This window comes from Archocentrus centrarchus, chromosome 3 (genome assembly GCF_007364275.1).
Source record: "Archocentrus centrarchus isolate MPI-CPG fArcCen1 chromosome 3, fArcCen1, whole genome shotgun sequence".
Taxonomy (NCBI): Eukaryota; Metazoa; Chordata; class Actinopteri; order Cichliformes; family Cichlidae; genus Archocentrus; species Archocentrus centrarchus.
In genome coordinates, this window is record NC_044348.1 from 21,830,445 (window position 1) to 21,850,825 (window position 20,381).

At 43.2% G+C, this 20,381-nt stretch overlaps 1 protein-coding gene across 1 annotated transcript in view; it reads left to right on the top strand.

Moving 5' to 3' along the window:
• Positions 1-2,752: 2,752 nt before the first annotated feature.
• cnsta (consortin, connexin sorting protein a) overlaps positions 2,753-20,381 on the top strand; it is a 32,940-nt gene continuing 15,311 nt past the window's right edge. The window contains exons 1-4 of the mRNA XM_030723764.1: positions 2,753-2,883; positions 11,124-11,213; positions 11,351-11,752; positions 19,310-19,983. Of these exons, the coding sequence (XP_030579624.1) occupies positions 11,201-11,213; positions 11,351-11,752; positions 19,310-19,983 (1,089 nt within the window). The 5' untranslated portion in view covers positions 2,753-2,883; positions 11,124-11,200. The remainder of the gene's footprint in view (positions 2,884-11,123; positions 11,214-11,350; positions 11,753-19,309; positions 19,984-20,381) is intronic.

Genomic DNA, 20,381 nt, shown 5'->3' on the forward strand with positions numbered 1-20,381 from the left:
CTGTGTTAGGCCTGCGACAGGTTGGAGACCTGTATGGGGTGTACCCTGCCTCTCGCCCTATGTCAGCTGGGATAGGCTCCAGCCCCCCCGCGACCCTGAAAAGTATAAGCGGAAGAGGATGGATGGAATCTTGTAGCAACAATGATATTACGTAAAAAAAAAAAATATCTCAATTGTACTGATGCATTTCTCCACAGCAAGTTAAAGCAGCAGGATACTCATCTCTCTTTTTTTTTTCCCCATTTCCCCCCTTCTCTGTTTCACTGGGCTCAGGGATACCTTTCTTCTTTCCAGTGTTTCTGTCTTTATCCCATCTCTTACTCTGTCTGGGGCAGCATCTTGGTGTTCCCAATATTGCCTTGCTGTCTCTGCTCCACCTGGACTCAAAAGACAATACAAAACTCCCCAATGATTGACCCTTTTTAGCAGTATGATCCTAATTTGAGAAAAAAAAAAGTTCAAAGAATTCTTAAATTATCACCATCTCATCAAAATATGTAAAAAAAAAATTAAATAAAATCCCAACTATACAAAACAAAGTCCACCCTGCCATGTGGGGTTTGGCGATAGGTGGACAATGACAGGGTGGACATTTTGGATTAATTTAGTATCTAAAAGCACACGGTGGACCATCAGCTACCAAAGTTAACTGGTTATTGAAGGAGACCACATGCTGTTTTCAAAATATATTTAAACTTTGTGAAAACTTTTTCTATTGCGGCCCCCCCCCCGCGACCCTCTGACAGGGTGGACATGTTAAGGTTGACCACACCTAACTACCAACATAATTACATAAAAATTAGGAAATATAAGTGTAGCTGCTCACTGTAGCTGCTGCAGCTGTTTCAACCTCCATTGAAGAAAGACAGATTCAGGGTGTTGATGTTACTGATTTCATTAGTTGGTCTCTTAAAGGGGCAATTACTCCATGATAACAGGGTGGACAGTAGTTTTAGGGACGTGCACAAAATGTTAAATAAAATAATAAAAATGGAGACAAAAAATCTTAAATGGTTTGTTTTACCCAAGAATTTGTTAAGAGTAATAAGAACATTTAAAAACTATTTTCATTTTATGCCATTTACTGCCTTATTACACTGCTTGAAAGGAGCAGACCAGCGTGTGAGACACAGCAAAAACAGATACATTCTACCAAAGAAAATGGTATAAAATTAGTGAAATTAATTTTAAGAAACTTATTCTTGTACTGATGTGTGTGTCAGTGTATCCACATTTATAATAATACCTAAAATTTCATATTTTGAAACATGTTAACAATAATTTATTGATTCTGATGAGGTACTTTATACTGATATTGACCCTCCTGCACACTTCGCCAGTCTCTCACTGTCCTCATGCATGTCCTGCATCACCTTCACATACTTCTTCTGCCACTCCTGACTTCCTCATGCAGTACCACAGTTCCTCTCTTGGCACCCTGTCATATGCTTTTGCTAGCTCCACAAAGACACAGTACAACTCCTTCTGACCTGCTCTACACTTCTTCATCAACAACTTTTCAAAGCAAATATCACATCGCATAATCTAGTTAAAAAGACCACTGCCCCTCTCTCTTAGGTATCTCCATACCTCCATAGGTATGTCATCTGGACCAACTGCCTTCACACTTTTCATCCTTTCCATTGATTTTAAGTACAGCCTCCAAAACACAAAATGAGAAAAGTAGGGTGACCCACCAAACTAAATGTGTGGCAAAGAGTATGTTTGTGTGATCTGAGCGATTAAACCCAACTTTTTAAAAAAAACAAACAAAAAACTTAATGTTAAGCATACTATAATTTATTTGAATTAATTTGTCCAAACTGGTGAGCAGAAATGGAAGCTAAAGTTTATTTTTACAGCTAATACATCAGTCTTGGTGCATCTCCTGTTTACCTTCATTGCACTCGTTACTCATTTATTTAGAGTTAATTTTAAAATTCTTTTATTTGTTTTTAAGTCTTTAAATGGCCTTACTCCATCGTACCTCTCTGAGTTACTGCATGTACACGCCCCTTCCTGCTGTGCTCAGATCAGCTGACAAACTGCTTTTGGATGTGCCGAGGACTAAGTGGAGGCTTAGGGGGGACAGAGCCTTTGCTGTGGCAGCCCCTAAACTGTGGAACTCCCTGCTATTGTATATTAGACAGGCCTCTTCGCTGACAACTTTTAAATCTCTTCTTAAGACCCACTTATTTCACCTGGCTTTTGACCAGGTTTGAGATGTTGATTTTAGTCATTATGTATTTATTTCTTATTTATTATCTGGTTATTTTATACTATTTTATTATTTGACTTATGATAAACTATGTATTTTATTGTTGCTGTTGTCTTGTTTGTTACTTTTTTTATATACACTTTTGTGTACTGTTGTGTGCTGTTTTTGTTGTTCAGCACTTTGGTCTTGCTGTTTGTAAAGTTTGCACTTTACAAACAGCAAGACCAATATAAAGCAATTTTATTTATAAGCAAGTGCTTTATAAATAAAATTGGCTTGGCTTGGCTTGGCTTGGCATCTATTCTGTTTCATCTATCACAGTAACCTAAAACTGTTGTTATTTCAGTCTGTTAATCTTTTTTGAGACAAAAATATTGAAACATTGTCTCAATATGGGACAGGGGCACAAGAGAGAAAAAAAATCTTTACTGAGCCTGGAGTTCAACGCAGTCTGGTAGCTGTGTGTTTGAACTGTGCCTGTCGAGAAAAGCTCCGCGTACTGACAGTGAAGAGACAGAAGGTGGCGACAGTGCAGCACAGGCCTGATGGCAGCGTCAGCAACGACCCCCTGGCTGCTGCTGCCTGTGGGTGACACAGTCTTCACAACAACATCTCCGGCAAGGTGTCTGATGATAGTCTTTACCGTTCAGCCACCCTTTTCAGCCGTAAGTGTCGTTTTTCTCTTCTGTGTCCACTGCTGTTTCTAAGGTCAGGTAATTACGAGCTAGCTCGTTTGTGTAATGAAAACGTAAGCGTGTGTTTCAAAGGTGATCTAATATACTCTGCTTGCGTTAGCTGACGTTAGCTTAAATAGCAACATGTACGAGCACCAATCTGTCAGTTCAGCATCAAGTGTCGATATTAAACGGGTTTGACCGGTGACAGCATATAAACAAGATGCGGGTTTTAACACGAACAGTTAGTTATAAGCCGTTCTCATTTTCTAGCAGTTAGGTGAAACAGCACTAGCCCGTCATGAAGCGTAAGGTTAACGTTAAATCAAACGTAATCACAGCCATCGAGCTAGTTTACATTTAACGTGAGCTAATGCGTTATCAAACCCAGCAAAGGTTAGGTTAATTAACCAACTTCCAGTCACTAACCAGCTAACTTTTACGAAGTCAGTGTCAAAACGGGAAGTGACTGGTCGTACCTGCTGTCACTTCGTGTGCTGTCCAACTCATCTCATCTATGTGGCCACTGATACATCCCATGTTAATGTCAGCTCATGAGGGCCAGACCATTAAAAAATGCATCTGAACCGGCTTTTCTTCTTATGTAGACAGATGGAACCGCCTATTTATAAAAATAAAGGAGGAATAAGCTTTAAAAATGAAATGCAGCAGCAGTTCTTGTTACATGTGCAGCAGACCATGGTGTATTTAAAAATAAAAAGGAACAAAATATTCAGATGTAGAGTTTTGCGTTTAGAACTAAACAGCTATATTATTATGGTCTTTATGATTCAAACAGTTCATAAAGATCTAGAAATACTTTTTACTTTCTATCCAGGAATAACACTAGCTAATAGTAATAACTTTATGTATATAGCACCTTTTTAAACAAAGTTACTTAGTGTTTCTAAAACATTTGAAAAGAGATAAAAGTGAAATGACACAAGGTATAGGAATACTGGCAGCACAAGGAGATCAAGGGAAAAGTAAAGACAATTAAAAATGAACAGAACAATTTATATTTTATCATATTTGATCTTAATAAATTAAAAATGATCACCATGAGAAGATGATAAAATGATCATGAAGGACAACAAAGACGTAATTCAAACTGGAGGCACTTAAAAAGCCTGCTTATTAAAATATGTCTTTAACCCTTGAACACTAAAGTGAGTTTTTTAACAATATCTCTCTGACTTTCACGCTGGTGAAAATTACCTGACCTTAGTGTTCTAGGGTTAAGACGGATGTAAAAAATGATAATGATCTCACCAATCTGGTCTCCTCAAGAAGTTTGTTCCAAGGAAAAGGTGCTCTGACAGAAAAAGCCCAATCACCTTTGGTTCTCAGCTGAGATTGGCCAGCAGAGCCTCAGTTGAGGACTTCAGGTTATGACCAGAGGCCCACAGCATCAGAAGATCTGACATATAGTTTGTGTGAGCTCAGGGTGGGCCTTAAGAGTCAACAATAAAATCTTAAAATCAATTCTGATTTTAATCACTGAACCACCACAGGCAACAATCCATCCAGGGAGTGTTGCCTGTGGTGGTTCAGTTGCAGGGGCTGCATGTTTGACTCTCTGGGTTAAACAGACTGCTGCCCTAAACTGGAAAACTGGCCAGCACTCATGCCCCATGACTTTGGGTGACTAGGTGCATTTAGCTAAATCATATACAATGCCTGTAGGTAAACATAACCTGGCTGTCTGCCTACCCCACTGTATTTCATCATGGTCTTGTCTGCATCTCTGCTGTTGGTCTCATGTCTTTGCAGTGGCCCTTTGTGTTTGTCCTTTTGGCTGAATTCCCTTCTCCATTTGTCTTTTATAATTCATGGTCCCCTGTGGAGTAGGGCCCAAACAAAGAAGGAGAGGATGGATGGTTGTATGGACAAATTGCTCATTGCAGAGGTGCATCAAAGGGTAGTGATTAAAAACAATATAAAAAGCATAAGAAATAACTATTCATACTTTTCTGTAGTCTAGATAGTGTTCTGTGTCTTAACGCCTCAGATGTTCGTCATGGTTTGGGACTGTACATCTTCCAAAGGGACTTTCAGAGCTTTGAACAATTATGCAATCTATGGAGTTTTATTATTTAAGAGATATTAAAGCACACTTTGCTTCCCATACAGAAGTGTTTGTTTCTGATGCAACATATAGACAAGCTTAGTATGGCATCCCACAGGACTTCACCTCTCCCTGCAGAGAGCACATCTCAGTGCTGATTGGTTCACTGACTCTTCTCCTGTGTTAAGATATATTTTTACACACATGTCCATGAGGAGTTAATGGAAGCAGGGAATCAGAGTTATGTTGGTGTTTCTGTTCAGGCTTTCTTTTTTATCTCTTTAAATGTTTGTTTTTGCCAGAGCAATTTAGAGTTACAGGAAGAACAATTAGTGCTGCAGGAAACCAGGACAGCCGTATTCCTCTGAGATAGGCTTTTATTAGCCATTTTTTTGAGGTTTGAGATTTTATCATTCTGTGGAGTCAAAACATAGTGAAAAAATGTTAAATCTCTGTTGGTGTTGATGATATGTTTGTGCGTATTACAATATGGGACCAGAGGGTAAAGTTGCTGCCTATCCAGTAATGCTTTGAGGGAAGCCATTTGTGTTTATTTACATGGGAGTGTACTGCAATCATATTTTAATTTATTTTTTAGCTAACTATAAAATACGTGTCAAAATGTATTTTTGCTAGTCAGACTTGTGCAGCAAGTCATTTCCTGCTGGATCAATCTAATAATAATATTGATGGTAATTTAAATAAAAATGCAATTTGGCAGTACTTTTGGTACTTTTGCCTTTAATGATTTGTTTTCTTACAGTATTTGAATGCATACTGCCTATAGGTAATGCCCAGAAATTGATTGTAAGAAACTTGCAGGTGAAATACATACCAAACGGAAAGGTTAATGAACAAGTACTGGTAGCTGTCTTGTTTGCAGGAGGTACAGTTATTTGATTTCATAATGTGGTACTCCGAGAGCACAAACCTCTGCCAAGGCAACTCACTCTCTGTGCAGTATTTACTTTTTTTTTTTTTTGAACAATAGTGTATTTTATTGTTTAAATGGAATGTTCTGTTTCATTTCCAGGTCACATCTTTTTCAGTACAACAAATAAATAAAATAAAACAACTGAATTTGAACATCGAGAACATCTTGCGAGCGGTAATCTTAGCAAAAATGTTTTCCTCTACATCTTGGAGAGATTGAAAAAGAACAAATTACACCTACATACATATATCTATATATTTATATACACATATACATACACCTATGCACATATATACACATGTATACATATGTGCCTATCTACACACACCTATACACCTATATATATACGCACATATACACATTTGCATAGTTTTACACGTTATATCAGTTCTAAGTATGTTATCAATGGATTCCACCTTTTCTTAAATAAATCAATGGTTAGGTTTAGCTTTGCTGTTATTTTCTCCATATTATAAACTTTCACCAATCTCTCTTTCCATTGATTTACAGTGGGGGGAGAGGGTTTGTACCAACATACAGTAATCATTTTCTTTGCCACCAAAACCAGAATTCCAAGCAGATACAATTTTTCTTTGGTTAACCACTTGCTTGGGAGCACTCCCAGGACAAAGACAAGGGGATTCCATTCAATAAAAACATGTAAAATGTTTAAAATTTCCTCTCTAATTCCTTCCCAAAAAGTTTTTATCTTTGGGCAGTCCCAGAAAACGTGTGTATGGTCTCCAATTTGTCCACATTGTCTCCAACACATATTTGTTTTGCCCTTGTCATATTTAGAAATGATGTATGGTGTTCTGAAATATCTAACATTTACCTTCCAGCAGAATTCCTTCCACATAGGGCTGCTGGTCCGTTTATGGCAGTTTTCACAGGAACTCTTGATCCTCAGTTACAAGATTAATTTCTAATTCCCATTTTTCCTTTACCCCAGGAGGGCCCCCCAACATACATGACTGTAGGCATTTATATAAGTTTGACACCATTCTATCGGACTTTCTTTCTTTAGTGGCCTTATGAGGAGCATTTCTAAGTTTGTGGGATGTAATTTGAGGAGTGGCCAATCTTTATGGGACATCAGATAACTTCTCATCTCTAAAAACCTCTAAAAGTTGTTTGAAGTCAACCCACACTTCTCCTGTAACTGACCAATTGACTTCAAAATCTCCCATTCAAACAAGTCATCAATGAACATTAAGTTCTTATTTTCCAAGTCTCTGAACCTTGAATCAAGTTGTCCCAGAAGAAAATCTATTATGTCCACAATTTTCATGGCCCTAGATATGGATTGGGGGTGCTTTGATATTTTTCCTAATAATTCTAAAAATCTTTTGGGTACATTTCATCCATGTATTGGTGGTTGTGCTTGTTCCAGGCTTCATTTGAACCAAAAGCGAGGGCCTGCAGTGAAAATTTAGGGCATGAACTTTGTTCCATTGTTAACCATGTTGTTTCTTTGTTGTGGATTAGCCATTCTAATAATCCACGCATTTGTGCTGCCCAGTAGTATATTTTCAAATTTGGCAAGTTAAGACCTCCATATGCTTTACCACTAGTCAACTGTATAAATTTGATTCTGGCCTTTTTTTTCCTACCAAATAAAAGTGAAAATAATTTTTTGCAAGTTACTGTAATCCAGATAGGAAGGGACATAAACAGGTACAATAACCTGGGGAGAATATTTAGGTTGATTGTTTCAACCCTTCCAAAGAAAGACAGCGGCAATATTTCCCATCTTTTTAAATCTTTTTGGATTTGATGCAATATCTTCCTATAGTTTGAATTATACAATTGAGAAATATTCGTAGTGATGTTAATTCCCAGGTATCAAAACCCGTTGGGCGACCAATTAAATTTAACTGTTTCAGCTAATTCTGAGGGCCAATTCCCTTTTATCATCATGGCTTCAGATTTTGATTTATTCACTTAGTACCCTGAAACAAGACTAAAGTCCTTCAAACAATTTAGAATATTTGGTATAGAAATTATTGGGTCTCTAATATATAATATGACATCATCAGCATACATTGACAACTTATGGGTCTTAATTTTATCTGATATGCCTATAATAGATGGATCCATTCTGATTAACTCTGCCAAAATGGCACTTAAAATCTTTACATCATTACACAGTAAACTTATTGGCCTATAGGAGGCGCATTGTGTGGGGTCTTTACCTTCCTTGTGTATGACCGAAATGATTGCTTCAGCCCAGGTTTTTGGTGGGTCTTTGGCAGTTAAGGCATAATTAAGCACTCTATGTAAGAGTGGAATAAGTTCTGCCAAAAAGTTCTTATTAAATTCTCCTGGGAACCTGTCCGCTCCAGGTGACTTGTTATTTTTAAGCTTCCCTATAACAACTTTTATTTCTTCCTTTGTAATTGTTCCCACTAAAGCTTTAGCCTTATTCTCATTAAGTTTAGTAAGATTGATTCGCTGAAGGAACTGCTTGATTTTTCCTGTTTTGTTGGGAATAGACACCGAGTCATACAATTGTTTATAATAGTCTGAAAATGCATTTGCTATTTCCCTAGGATGGGATACCAACTTATTAGCTGATAGGCATGTGACTTTTTGAACTGTTCAATTTGCCTGCATTTTTCTTAACTGAAATGCCAAAACTCTACTTGGTTTGTTTCCCTGTTCATAATATTTTTGATTGGCAAAACGTAAAGCGCCCTCAGCCTTATCATTTAGTAGGTGTAGTATTTACTTTGAAGGGAATAGTATTGTATTTGTATATATTTATTGTGTTTTCTTTGTTCTTTTTAAACTTACTTAGATTTGTAGTGCAGTAAAAATCAGATAAGGGTGGGTTGAGAGATTTTTACTTTAAATACACAAATGTTATGTCGGAGTGGATAATAGATAATAGGTACTGATTTTTTAAATAACTGGACATGAATAACTTGAACTTATTATATAATAAACTAGAGCATGTTTCTAACTCACTAGGCAGCACATTCTCTTTCTCTTGATAATACTTTCTTTAAAGATACAACACATTTTGGGGTCATCTTGAAAGAAAGGCGGATGTGAAATGTAAAAGTGAGATCAGAGGTCAAATGTGAGATGATGCAAACTATAATGTGATATTTACAGTCCCCATATACAGGTATCATTTCCTAATTGTTGCCAATACAAACAAAGGAAGTAGAATTTTCAAGCATAGTTCTAAAGATAAAAGACATTTTATGAAAGTTTGACCTAATGAAAGTCTGACCTTATTTGACCTTAAAGACGAGGTCAGATGTCAAAAGTAGCATGACATTTAAAATTTCTGTATGCCTGTATGTTTTCAGTACAAACAATGCCAGTAAGAACCATAGTTTTAAATAGCTCTATTTAGCATTATCACTTTGACCTTAAGATCAATCTGTTGGACTTGAAGGAGATGTCAGAGGTCGATGATGTGATATTTTAAATCTTTACACTGTACTTTCTATATGTTGACGGTACACACCACACTTATAAGAATCATAGTTTCTAACTTATAAGGCTTTTTGTCAATTTTTGACCAATAAATCAGTAAGTTGACCTTGAAGGCCTTGGTGGATGTAAGCCAAATGTTAATGAATTGTTAACATGACCCCACTCTGCACTCATACAAAGTTTGATCAGAATTCATTCAAAGCTTTTTGAGCTATCGTGTTTACAGACAGACAGACACGCACGCATGCCAATGCTACCAAAAACATAATCTTCTTGGCAGAGGTAATAACAACAAATAGATGAGTTTCACCTGCTTCTTTGTTTCTTTGTCTTTTTCCAGTGTTAACGTACCTAAAGCAGTGAAACAAAGAAGCCTGACACTGTACATTGATTTAAAAGTGTGTGCAACAATAAATCAGAGAAGGTCAGACTCTTTAACACTTTTGGTCCATTTGTAGTGTTACTGTTCTTTGGATTCCTCTAAAGAACAGTTCTATTAATTTTAATCTTTTCTACTCTGGATTCACACAATAAAGAGTTACTGCAACTTTTCTTACCAAGTCACAGCTCATTCCACAGTAAATATCAATAAACAAAGCCAACTTGTAAATATGTGAATGTCACTCTTTTTCTAATCTGTGCTTATTGTCTCAATTGTTTTATTGAAATCAGTATTTGACAGACTGTCAGATTGTGAGATTTTTACACCTAATAATTTCTTTATTTAAATTGCTTTTTGGGTGTTTTTTTTTTTGTGGATGTTGCCTTGTACTGTTAACCAGCAAATGTTGAAACTCTCACAATGGCAAAAAACAGAACCGCAGACAGACAAATGTTCATGTTGTTTCCAGATAGACTGACTCTTACAAAGTGAGCAGTGTAGGTCAGATTATTGTAATGAACGAATTAAATTCAGCTTTTTTTTTTTTTTTAAAAATGGTAACAATTAATTTGGTTACTCGGTGGTTGTGAACAACATGTCTTGTCTACGTCCGCAGATTAGTATTACCAGTTTTCTTTTTTGTTCCTTTCTCACCTTTTGGATGGTGAAATTAATGTGGCGGGCTGTTAACAGTCACCCTAAGTCTGCTCCTTGTGTCAGCATTATAAACCTGGTGATGCATGACGTTGGTTAGCTCAGCAGGATGAGAAGCAGACCCTCAAACGGATCATGAGTTCAAGCCACCCTAGCAATATACAACTTTCTTTCTTGAAAGTGGAAGAAGGACATCCAAGCGATGTTCAGTAACACTGAGCCCACGTCGAGGTCGCATCTCGTTGTCCGCTTCATTTTCTAACAATTTTTCAGCCGTGGCTAGACACTGACTAAATGTTTCCTGAGTATTTACAGATAAGTTGCAGGACACCATTTACTTGTTGTAACAAATGTATTCGCCTTAAGCCATACTGCTCAGTGTTGTCATTGTCTTATAGGGTTAGAGCTGCAGAGTTTTCAGTTTTTTGTCAGATGTTTGTCTCATAAAAAAAAAGAAAGTCTTCCAAAACTGCCATATTGTGTAATCGCTAGACAAATGAGTACATTTGTTTGTTTGTATGCATCTGTTCCACCACAGTACAAGGTGTTGACGGGAGTGTTGCATCCTAGCATTCCTGTTAAAGCCCTAGGGTTTATTTGAATTTTTGGGAATGATGATAAACTTGTTTTGTGCATCTCCCTTTCACACTGCTCACTCTCACTTTCAATGGAGTTTAACGATTTCACTGCTTCTTGAACTTTCTACCTGTTCTCTGCCTGTCTCGTGTCCCTCATCTCGGCAGGCTTGAAGAAGGGCTTGTCCAGAAGGTGGCACTGACCCACAAACTGAAAGGTCAAGGGTTGTTTGGGTGGAGGCTCAATGGATCATGGTGGTAAATATTTATTTATTTAATTTTGTGTCCAACAAGTATAACAACCTCAGCCCACAATAAAAATAATACTGTACAGAATACAGTTGTTTTTTTTGTAAGAATTTCAGCTGATTTGTATTTTATCTTTTCCTCTTTAGGCCAGTTTGAGAGGGAGGGTAGAACAATGTCACAGGTTCAGACGGGCGGGGTGGACCTCTGCGATAACCTACCCAACCCTGAAGCCCTCGCTGCCCAAACTCGAAACCTCAACGAGACAGATACTCTCACACAGGCTCGAAGTGTCTCTCCTTCACAAAATGAAGATGGAGGAAGGTGTGGTTCCATCCAAAAAACCTCTCTGAACAACAATGGCAAGGAAGAGGAGATGAGACAGGGAAAGGATGGATACACAGGAAGAAGCAGAGAGGAGGAAGAGGAAGAAGATATTGATGAAATGATGAAGGAAGAAGACGAGGAGGAAGAATCGGAGGAGTCAAGCTGTCTAAATTTCTGTCAGTCTCCAGACACTCCCATGACGGACTCTTCATATTCAGAAACTGGTAGGAGACCCAAAGGACGGCACACATTTGCGGGGGGGGTGTAAATTACTGTTTATGATATTCTTTGACACACTTTTGCTGTTTAGAGCATTTGGGGGGAACAGATCAACACATTCTACATAGTGTGGAAACTACATGCATGACTACAAATGTTTTGGCAGATGTCCTGGGAAACTGTCCTGCTTTTTTACAAATCCTAGAGACACAGAGCTGCATTAGCTTTTAAACAGTCAAATGTCTGTTCACAGCAAAATCTCTTCTGTTCCTGAGAACAGTTTTCAGTTTTCACCAGTCAGGTACTACAGGTCTAAACAAGCTTTATCACAGTGAAGGCATCACTCACATAAAACAGATAAAAAAGCAAGCTGCTTCTGGAAAAAAGTCTGTAGACAGTGAATGAGTGACTGAAGTAGACAGAAATTTTGCAAACAATAAAATCAAAACAAGGAGCATAAATTGTCCTATAAATTAATTGTAAAATAATGGCGGGGGGGTCTTAAAGCTTCAGGAATTATAAATGGATTGGATTATTAAGAACCAACCAATGGATGATTAAATTAAACTCCTTAAAACTTTGATTTAGTTGATCTGAATACTTCACCGATGATGATGATGATGACAAGAAAAATAATACTTTATTTACATATCACTTGTCATTAGTTTACTTTTATGGATTTTTTTTCCTGCTTACTGTTAAAAATAATTATCAAATTACAGCCAATAGTATATCCTTCATTTTGTTTAAACCTGCTACTTAAAAAAAAGTTCTTTAAAAGTAAAAATTGAATGTTCAGTGGAATGTAGTTCACAGTTACATCAGTGAACAAAATTGTGCAATTGTAACTGATTTGCTTACAAAAAAGCATGCAAATGCTAGATTATGCAGCACATTTCAAAACTACAGGAAACGCTTGTTCATAAATATTAACTAAACACTCAAGTAAAATTAAAATGCGGAGACTGATTAAGATACTGAATTTTTAAATATTACTGCATAACAGTTCAAGAAGAGCCAGTGTACTGAAAGCCAGCGCTCCACTCAGGATCTGGCTTACTTACTGTTGTAATACCTTTTGTGGGTTTTAAGTGGTCAGCATATTGGATTGAGGTCAGTCAGTCTGGGGGCAATGATGTAATTGTGATCATGTGACTGAAAGAGTGACTCAAGAAAGGGAACAAGATCAAATCGAATGGAGGGTGGCGAACAGAGGGAGAGGACGGGAATCTTGAGTGGAGGAATGGGTTAAGAAACAGAAAAAAAGACCAGAATTAAAAGTAAGATACAGTATATGTTTATTATCCAAAGAGCTGCAAAAGCCCTGTATTAAAGCAGTCAAAATATTAAACATTAAACATGTCTAAATAAAGCAAAATAGATCAATATAGTAAAATACATGACAAAACAAAACATGGCAATAAGGGAAAAGCTACACAACAGGAGTTAAATTAAATAGAAAATTAAAGGAAAATAAATAAATAAACAAGCTAAGTAAAAAAAATCAAAAATTAAATACAATGTAAGTGAAAATATTAAATAAAATAGAATAAACCCTTGTAAGTGTAATATAATACAATAAAGTTAAATAGCTCAAATTCAATAAAGCAAAAATAAAACAAAAAAAAAAAACAATAAAAATGGCTTCTGATATGTTTAGAAAAACAAGCACAGCAAATACCAGATGACCTTAAAGTGTCTCAGTAAAACAGACTATAAATTGTAGTGGACAGTATAATAAGTCTTACTATAATGAATGTAGTGTATGTATATATGTGTGTCATTATGTACCCTATCTCCTTAATGCCTAATTTATGAGAAACTTTGCACACTGCAGTTGTCATGGCCGGGGAGGAAACAGGCGAGGAATGGCTGACACGAAGGACTCCAGAAGTCAGCGTAACTTAAAAGGGATTTATTGAAGCAGGGGAAAAACAAATACAAAAATCTTGGAAGGGAGACGACGGGCAAACACAGGGAACACACGGGCACACAACATCAACGACGCGACAGAGAACAAATGAAAACTGAGGGCTTAAATACACAATGGGTAATCAGGGCAAGAGGAAACAGCAGGGAACAACAGGTGAGGCAAATGAAACTAATTACAGGGGAAGCAAAGCTAAACACAAAGCACAAGGAAATCACATTGGCAAAATAAAACAGGAAGTGATAAACCAAGGAACACGCAGACAAGTCACAACACTGGGAACATGACAAACATACAGGGAGGACAAACTCAGGAAATAAACTATTAACACAAAACGCTGGGCCAACGGCCCAGGACATGACAGTACCCCCCCCCTCAAAGGCCGGCTCCCGACGGCCAAAACCAGAAACAAAACCAGACAAGGGCGGGAGGCGGGGGACCAGGAAGGAGGGCCCGAAACAAAAACAGCCAGGGAGCAAACAAAGTCAGGAACAAACCCAAAAACACAAGGAAGCACTGGAGCAAGGGAAGAGCACAAGGGCAAAAAACAATAAGCAAAAGGAACAGAACAAAGAAAAGCAATGGCACAAGCTGAATAACAGTCCAAAAACCAGAGCAAAACATGGGGATGAGAAAACAAAAACAACCGGATGAAATAAAAAGCGACAGCACAAGGCCGGAGAGCTCCAATGTCCAAAACAGGGGGTCAAAACAAGGAACAGTTCAGGAGCTATGACAAAACAAAAACAGCAGGGGAAAAAACAGTCCACAGTTCAGGGGAGTCAGTGGGAAATCCAAAAACAAAAAACACACAGTTCAGGAGGCCGCAGAGGCCAAGGGGCCACAAAGCAAAATCCCAACGAGGGAGGCCGACCGCGCTCCCAGCGGCGGCGGCGACGAGGACGAGAAGGAATCACTGGAGGCCGACCGCGCTCCCAGCGGCGGCGGCGACGAGGACGAGAAGGAATCACTGGAGGCCGACCGCGCTCCCAGCGGCGGCGGCGACGAGGACGAGAAGGAATCACTGGAGGCCGACCGCGCTCCCAGCGGCGGCGGCGACGAGGACGAGGGGGAGTCACTGGAGGCCGACCGCGCTCCCAGCGGCGGCGGCGACGACGAGGGGGAGTCACTGGAGGCCGACCGCGCTCCCAGCGGTGGCGGCGACGAGGAGGGGTCACCGGAGGCCGACCGCGGGGCATGCGGCGGCGACGAGGAGGGGTCACTGGAGGCCGACCGCGAGGCGTGCGGCGGCGGCGACGGGGAGCAGACACTGGAGGCCGACCGCGGGGCATGCGGCGGCGGAGAAGGGCGACCCCGGGCTCTGGTGGGGAACCCTCGGGTGACGTGGAGCGCTCGGACTGAGCAGAGACCCCCAGCGGCTCGGACTGAGCGGAGACCCCCATCGGCTCGGGCTGAGCGGGACCCTCTGGCGGGGAGCGCTCGGACTGAGCGGAGACCCCCATCGGCTCGGACTGAGCGGGACCCTCTGGCGCGGAGCGCTCGGACTGAGCGGGACCCCCTGGCTCGGACTGAGCGGAGACCCCCATCGGCTCGGACTGAGCGGAGACCCCCATCGGCTCGGACTGAGCGGAGACCCCCATCGGCTCGGACTGAGCGGGACCCTCTGGCGCGGAGCGCTCGGACTGAGCGGAGACCCCCATCGGCTCGGACTGAGCGGGACCCCCTGGCTCGGACTGAGCGGAGACCCCCATCGGCTCGGACTGAGCGGGACCCCCTGGCTCGGACTGAGCGGAGACCCCCATCGGCTCGGACTGAGCGGGGCCCTCTGGCACGGAGCGCTCGGACTGAGCGGAGACCCCCATCGGCTCGGACTGAGCGGAGACCCCCATCGGCTCGGACTGAGCGGAGACCCCCAACGGCTCGGACTGAGCGGGACCCTCAGGCTCGGAGCGCTCGGACTGAGCGGAACCCCCTGGCGGCTCGGACTGAGCTGAGCCCTTGGGCTGAACGGGGCCTACATGGTGAGGCTCCGGATGCGCAGGCTGGGACTGCGGAACAGGGCACACTGCTGCTTTATTGAGCAGCAGGGGCCGCTCGGGGAATAGCCAAGGTGCAGGGGACTGCATGGGAGCTGACGCTATGGGCTGCGTGGAAGCAGGCCGGGAGACGACTGGCTGCGTGGAAGCAGGCCGGGAGACGACTGGCTGCGTGGAAGCAGGCCGGGAGACGACTGGCTGCGTGGAAGCAGGCCGGGAGACGACTGGCTGCGTGGAAGCAGGCCGGGAGACGACTGGCTGCGTGGAAGCAGGCCGGGAGACGACTGGCTGCGTGGAAGCAGGCCGGGAGACGACTGGCTGCGTGGAAGCAGGCCGGGAGACGACTGGCTGCGTGGAAGCAGGCCGGGAGACGACTGGCTGCGTGGAAGCAGGCCGGGAGACGACTGGCTGCGTGGAAGCAGGCCGGGAGACGACTGGCTGCGTGGAAGCAGACTGCGAGCTAGGGAGAGCAGACTGCGAGCTAGGGAGAGCAGACTGCGTGGAGGCAGACTGCGAGCTAGAGCATGCCGACTGCGTGGAACCCGACTGAGAGCTAGGGAGAGCAGACTGCGAGCTAGGGAGAGCAGACTGCAAGCTAGGGAGAGCAGACTGCAAGCTAGGGAGAGCAGACTGCAAGCTAGGGAGAGCAGACTGCGTGGAGGCAGACTGCGAGCTAGAGCATGCCGACTGCGTGGAAACTGACCGAGAGCTAGGGAGATCTGGCTGCGTGGAAACTGACCGAGAGCTAGGGAGATCTGGCTGCGTGGAAACTGACCGAGAGCTAGGGAGATCTGGCTGCGTGGAAACTGACCGAGAGCTAGGGAAATCTGGCTGCGTGGAAACTGACCGAGAGCTAGGGAGATCTGACACTGGGCAAGCTGTCATTACTGGAGCTACCGAGGGAGCCGGAGCTGAGGGAACTGCGACTAAAGATGGAAAAACTGCAGATGAAGAGACCAAAACCGAACTGACTGAAGGGTCCAAGGGGATTACGGAGCTAACTGACGTTAAAGCGGAGGGAGCAGACTGAGAGGGCACAGAAACAGCTGACACCGGGGACCGAGGAAGAGCTACTGGGGCTGACTGAGACTGGAGTGGACAGGGAGCGACAGGAGCTGGGGCTGACTGAAGGCGAGGGGAAGCGACTGGAGCTGGGGCTGACTGAAGGCGAGGGGGAGCGACTGGAGCTAGAGCTGACTGAAGGCGAGGGGGAGCGACTGGAGCTAGAGCTGACTGAAGGCGAGAGGGAGCGACTGGAGCTAGAGCTGACTGAAGGCGAGGGGGAGCGACTGGAGCTAGAGCTGACTGAGACCCTGCTGCTGCAGCTAACACAGAAAACCGATGCGAAGGCTTGGACCTGGTTGCCCCCACCCGCGGAACAGGAACGGGTGCAGAGGTCAGCCCGTCCGTGGCTGCCCCCACCCGCGGAACAGGTACGGGTGCAGAGGTCAGCCCGTCCGTGGCTGCCCCCACCCGCGGAACAGGTACGGGTGCAGAGGTCAGCCCGTCCGTGGCTGCCCCCACCCGCGGAACAGGTACGGGTGCAGAGGTCAGCTCGTCCGTGGCTGCCCCCACCCGCGGAACAGGTACGGGTGCAGAGGTCAGCCCGTCCGTGGCTGCCCCCACCCGCGGAACAGGTACGGGTGCAGAGGTCAGCCCGTCCGTGGCTGCCCCCACCCGCGGAACAGGTACGGGTGCAGAGGTCAGCCCGTCCGTGGCTGCCCCCACCCGCGGAACAGGTACGGGTGCAGGGGGAGCTGGAGCCAAGGGAGCGGGAGCAGGGTGAGCAGAGGGAGCTGGAGCTACAGCTGACTGGGAACACTGCGACTGAGGAGGAGCTGGAGCTACAGCTGACTGGGAACACTGCGACTGAGGAGGAGCTGGAGCTACAGCTGACTGGGAACACTGCGACTGAGAGCTAGGGAGAGCTGCGGCTGACTGGGAAGGCTGAGACTGAGCTGGCACGACAGCTGTCTGGGGAAACTGAGAATGAGCTGGCGCTACAGCTGACTGAGGCGAGAGTGACCGTCTCCGCGGCGTTATACCGCTCTGCTCCCGCGGCGATTCTCTCTGATGCTGCCGGGAGCTTGGTCTTCCTCCGTCAGCAGCAGGCAGTGGTGACGCAGAAGTGGTGGGAGGCCAGGGACCCCTGTGACCCAGGAATCGGAAAAATGACTCCTCTGGAGTCATTCCGGGCGCTGGCTCCAGGAAAACGTCTCTCCGCTTCCTCCGGTATCTCGTCCTCCGTGGCTGCGGCGACTGCTGAGGACAGGAGGGGCCAGCGAGCGGAGTGACAGGTGAGGGAGCGGCCGGCGCCAAAAACAGTCCGCCCACGCGGCAGACCTGCGGTTTAGGCGGGGGCGGTGAGCGGCGTCGCCGGGGACCGTTCAAAAAAGCTGGTCCCCCCAGCGCCAGGCGAGTGCCATTGTAGCGGCCGGAGCTTGCAGGGTCTTTAGTATGGTCGCGTCGTTCTGTCATGGCCGGGGAGGAAACAGGCGAGGAATGGCTGACACGAAGGACTCCAGAAGTCAGCGTAACTTAAAAGGGATTTATTTAAGCAGGGGAAAAACAAATACAAAAATCTTGGAAGGGAGACGACGGGCAAACACAGGGAACACACGGGCACACAACATCAACGACGCGACAGAGAACAAATGAAAACTGAGGGCTTAAATACACAATGGGTAATCAGGGCAAGAGGAAACAGCAGGGAACAACAGGTGAGGCAAATGAAACTAATTACAGGGGAAGCAAAGCTAAACACAAAGCACAAGGAAATCACATTGGCAAAATAAAACAGGAAGTGATAAACCAAGGAACACGCAGACAAGTCACAACACTGGGAACATGACAAACATACAGGGAGGACAAACTCAGGAAATAAACTATTAACACAAAACGCTGGGCCAACGGCCCAGGACATGACAGCAGTTATTAACATCTGTATGTCTTTAAAAAGCATTTATTATAAATTCCAGTTCTTTAGATTTTTATATTCACCAGCCCCTGCAAATTACTTTCTCCGTTTGTGTTTGTTTCACATGTCATGTTCAACATACATTGCCCGACACTTGGACAGACTGACAGGTTCCAGACTTGAACAGTGATCTGATACCATTGAACTTACCATTAAAAAAAAAGAAGAAAAAAAAAAGAAATTTTTCACAATCATCAGAAACATGGCAGAAAAACTCAGCCATAACTGAGCACATGTGTGTGTGCATTCATGCATTGATGGAATAATAACAGAGATACTATTTTTCCATAATGCACTTGTATTATGTAAATTGTAGGGACACAGTCTGTTTATACAGTCATATTGTGGGGATATAGCAGTTCCTATAATGTAAATCATCAGATAAAATAATGGTTAGGTTACAGTTAGGGTTAAGATTAGCATTAGGCAAGCAGCCATAATGTTAAGACTCAAGGAACTTAATGTCTTCTGAAGTGATTAAAACACTTGGTGTGTGTGTGTGTGTGTGCGTTTATATGCTCATAATCATTTTGCTTCTCTTGAGGACAGTGTTGGTTTTATTTTATTTACACATTGCCATATTTCCAGTTCTTTAGTAATTGTCTGTTTCCTTCTTATGTTTCTTACTTTTTACTGCTGTCATTGTTGACTTCAACAGGGAGCCTGTTGGAGACTCCTTATCCTTTTAGTCCTGGAACAAGTCCAGAGCCTACATCCCCAGTCATTCCAGCGGTCAGTCCAGAAACTGTATATCCCATCAGTTCAGCTGAATTGATCCAGAGCGATGCTGAAATGGACACTCATAACTTGCTCACTAGATCAGGTGCCTCCTCCACAGGATCTACTTTCACTACGGGACCTATGGATTGTACATCACAAACTATAACCTCAGGCACTGAGCCTACATGTCTCACTGAAAGAATAGCAAAAAACACAAACTCCACCACAGAACAACTTACCTCATCCACAGAGCCTGTCTTAAACTGTGGGTCAAAAGGTGCTAGAGGGTCTGCCAGTTCACACACAGGACCTAACACCTCAGCTGCAGAGACCTTTACATTAACTGCATTAGCAAAGCTCAACACTTCCACTGCCTCCACTCCTGTGAGTGCATCACAAGAGCCCCTTAACTTCACCGCAGGACTTACAACTACTGGAACAGACTCCACCTCCACCACAAATCAGGAACGCATTACCTCCACTCCAGTGACCACTTGTTTCTCAGTCTCCGCCTGCGCCTCAGGGCCCATTCCAGGCCCTGCTCTGCTGGAGACCCTTGAGCAGTTGGCACAAAGAGGAGATGACATCCACCTTCCACAGTCCCTTCACCAGGTAGATTATTTCAAATACTACTGCCATTTATCATCACTGATTGTGTCTCATTTGAACACTCTGCTCTTTAATAGTTTGTTGCTTTCTGTAATTTGAGTCTCTTTAAACTATTGCTCTCACGGTTGTTAATAAATCACTGTTTATCTACTCAGCCTCATAATTGCAGTGGTACTTTGTACTGTAAAGCAGAGATCTCATCACTAACACAAATTCAAATTCAGGCATGCATACAAGTACAGTAAAAAGCCTCACGCACACTACATAAACACACACATCCTGAGTCTTTCTGTCTTGATATATGCTCCCTTACAGACCTGCATGATTGAACACGCACTTTCTGGGGTGTGTGAATGTTTGAATATATCTGTCAGTTTGATTATTAAATCTCTCCAAAAGGC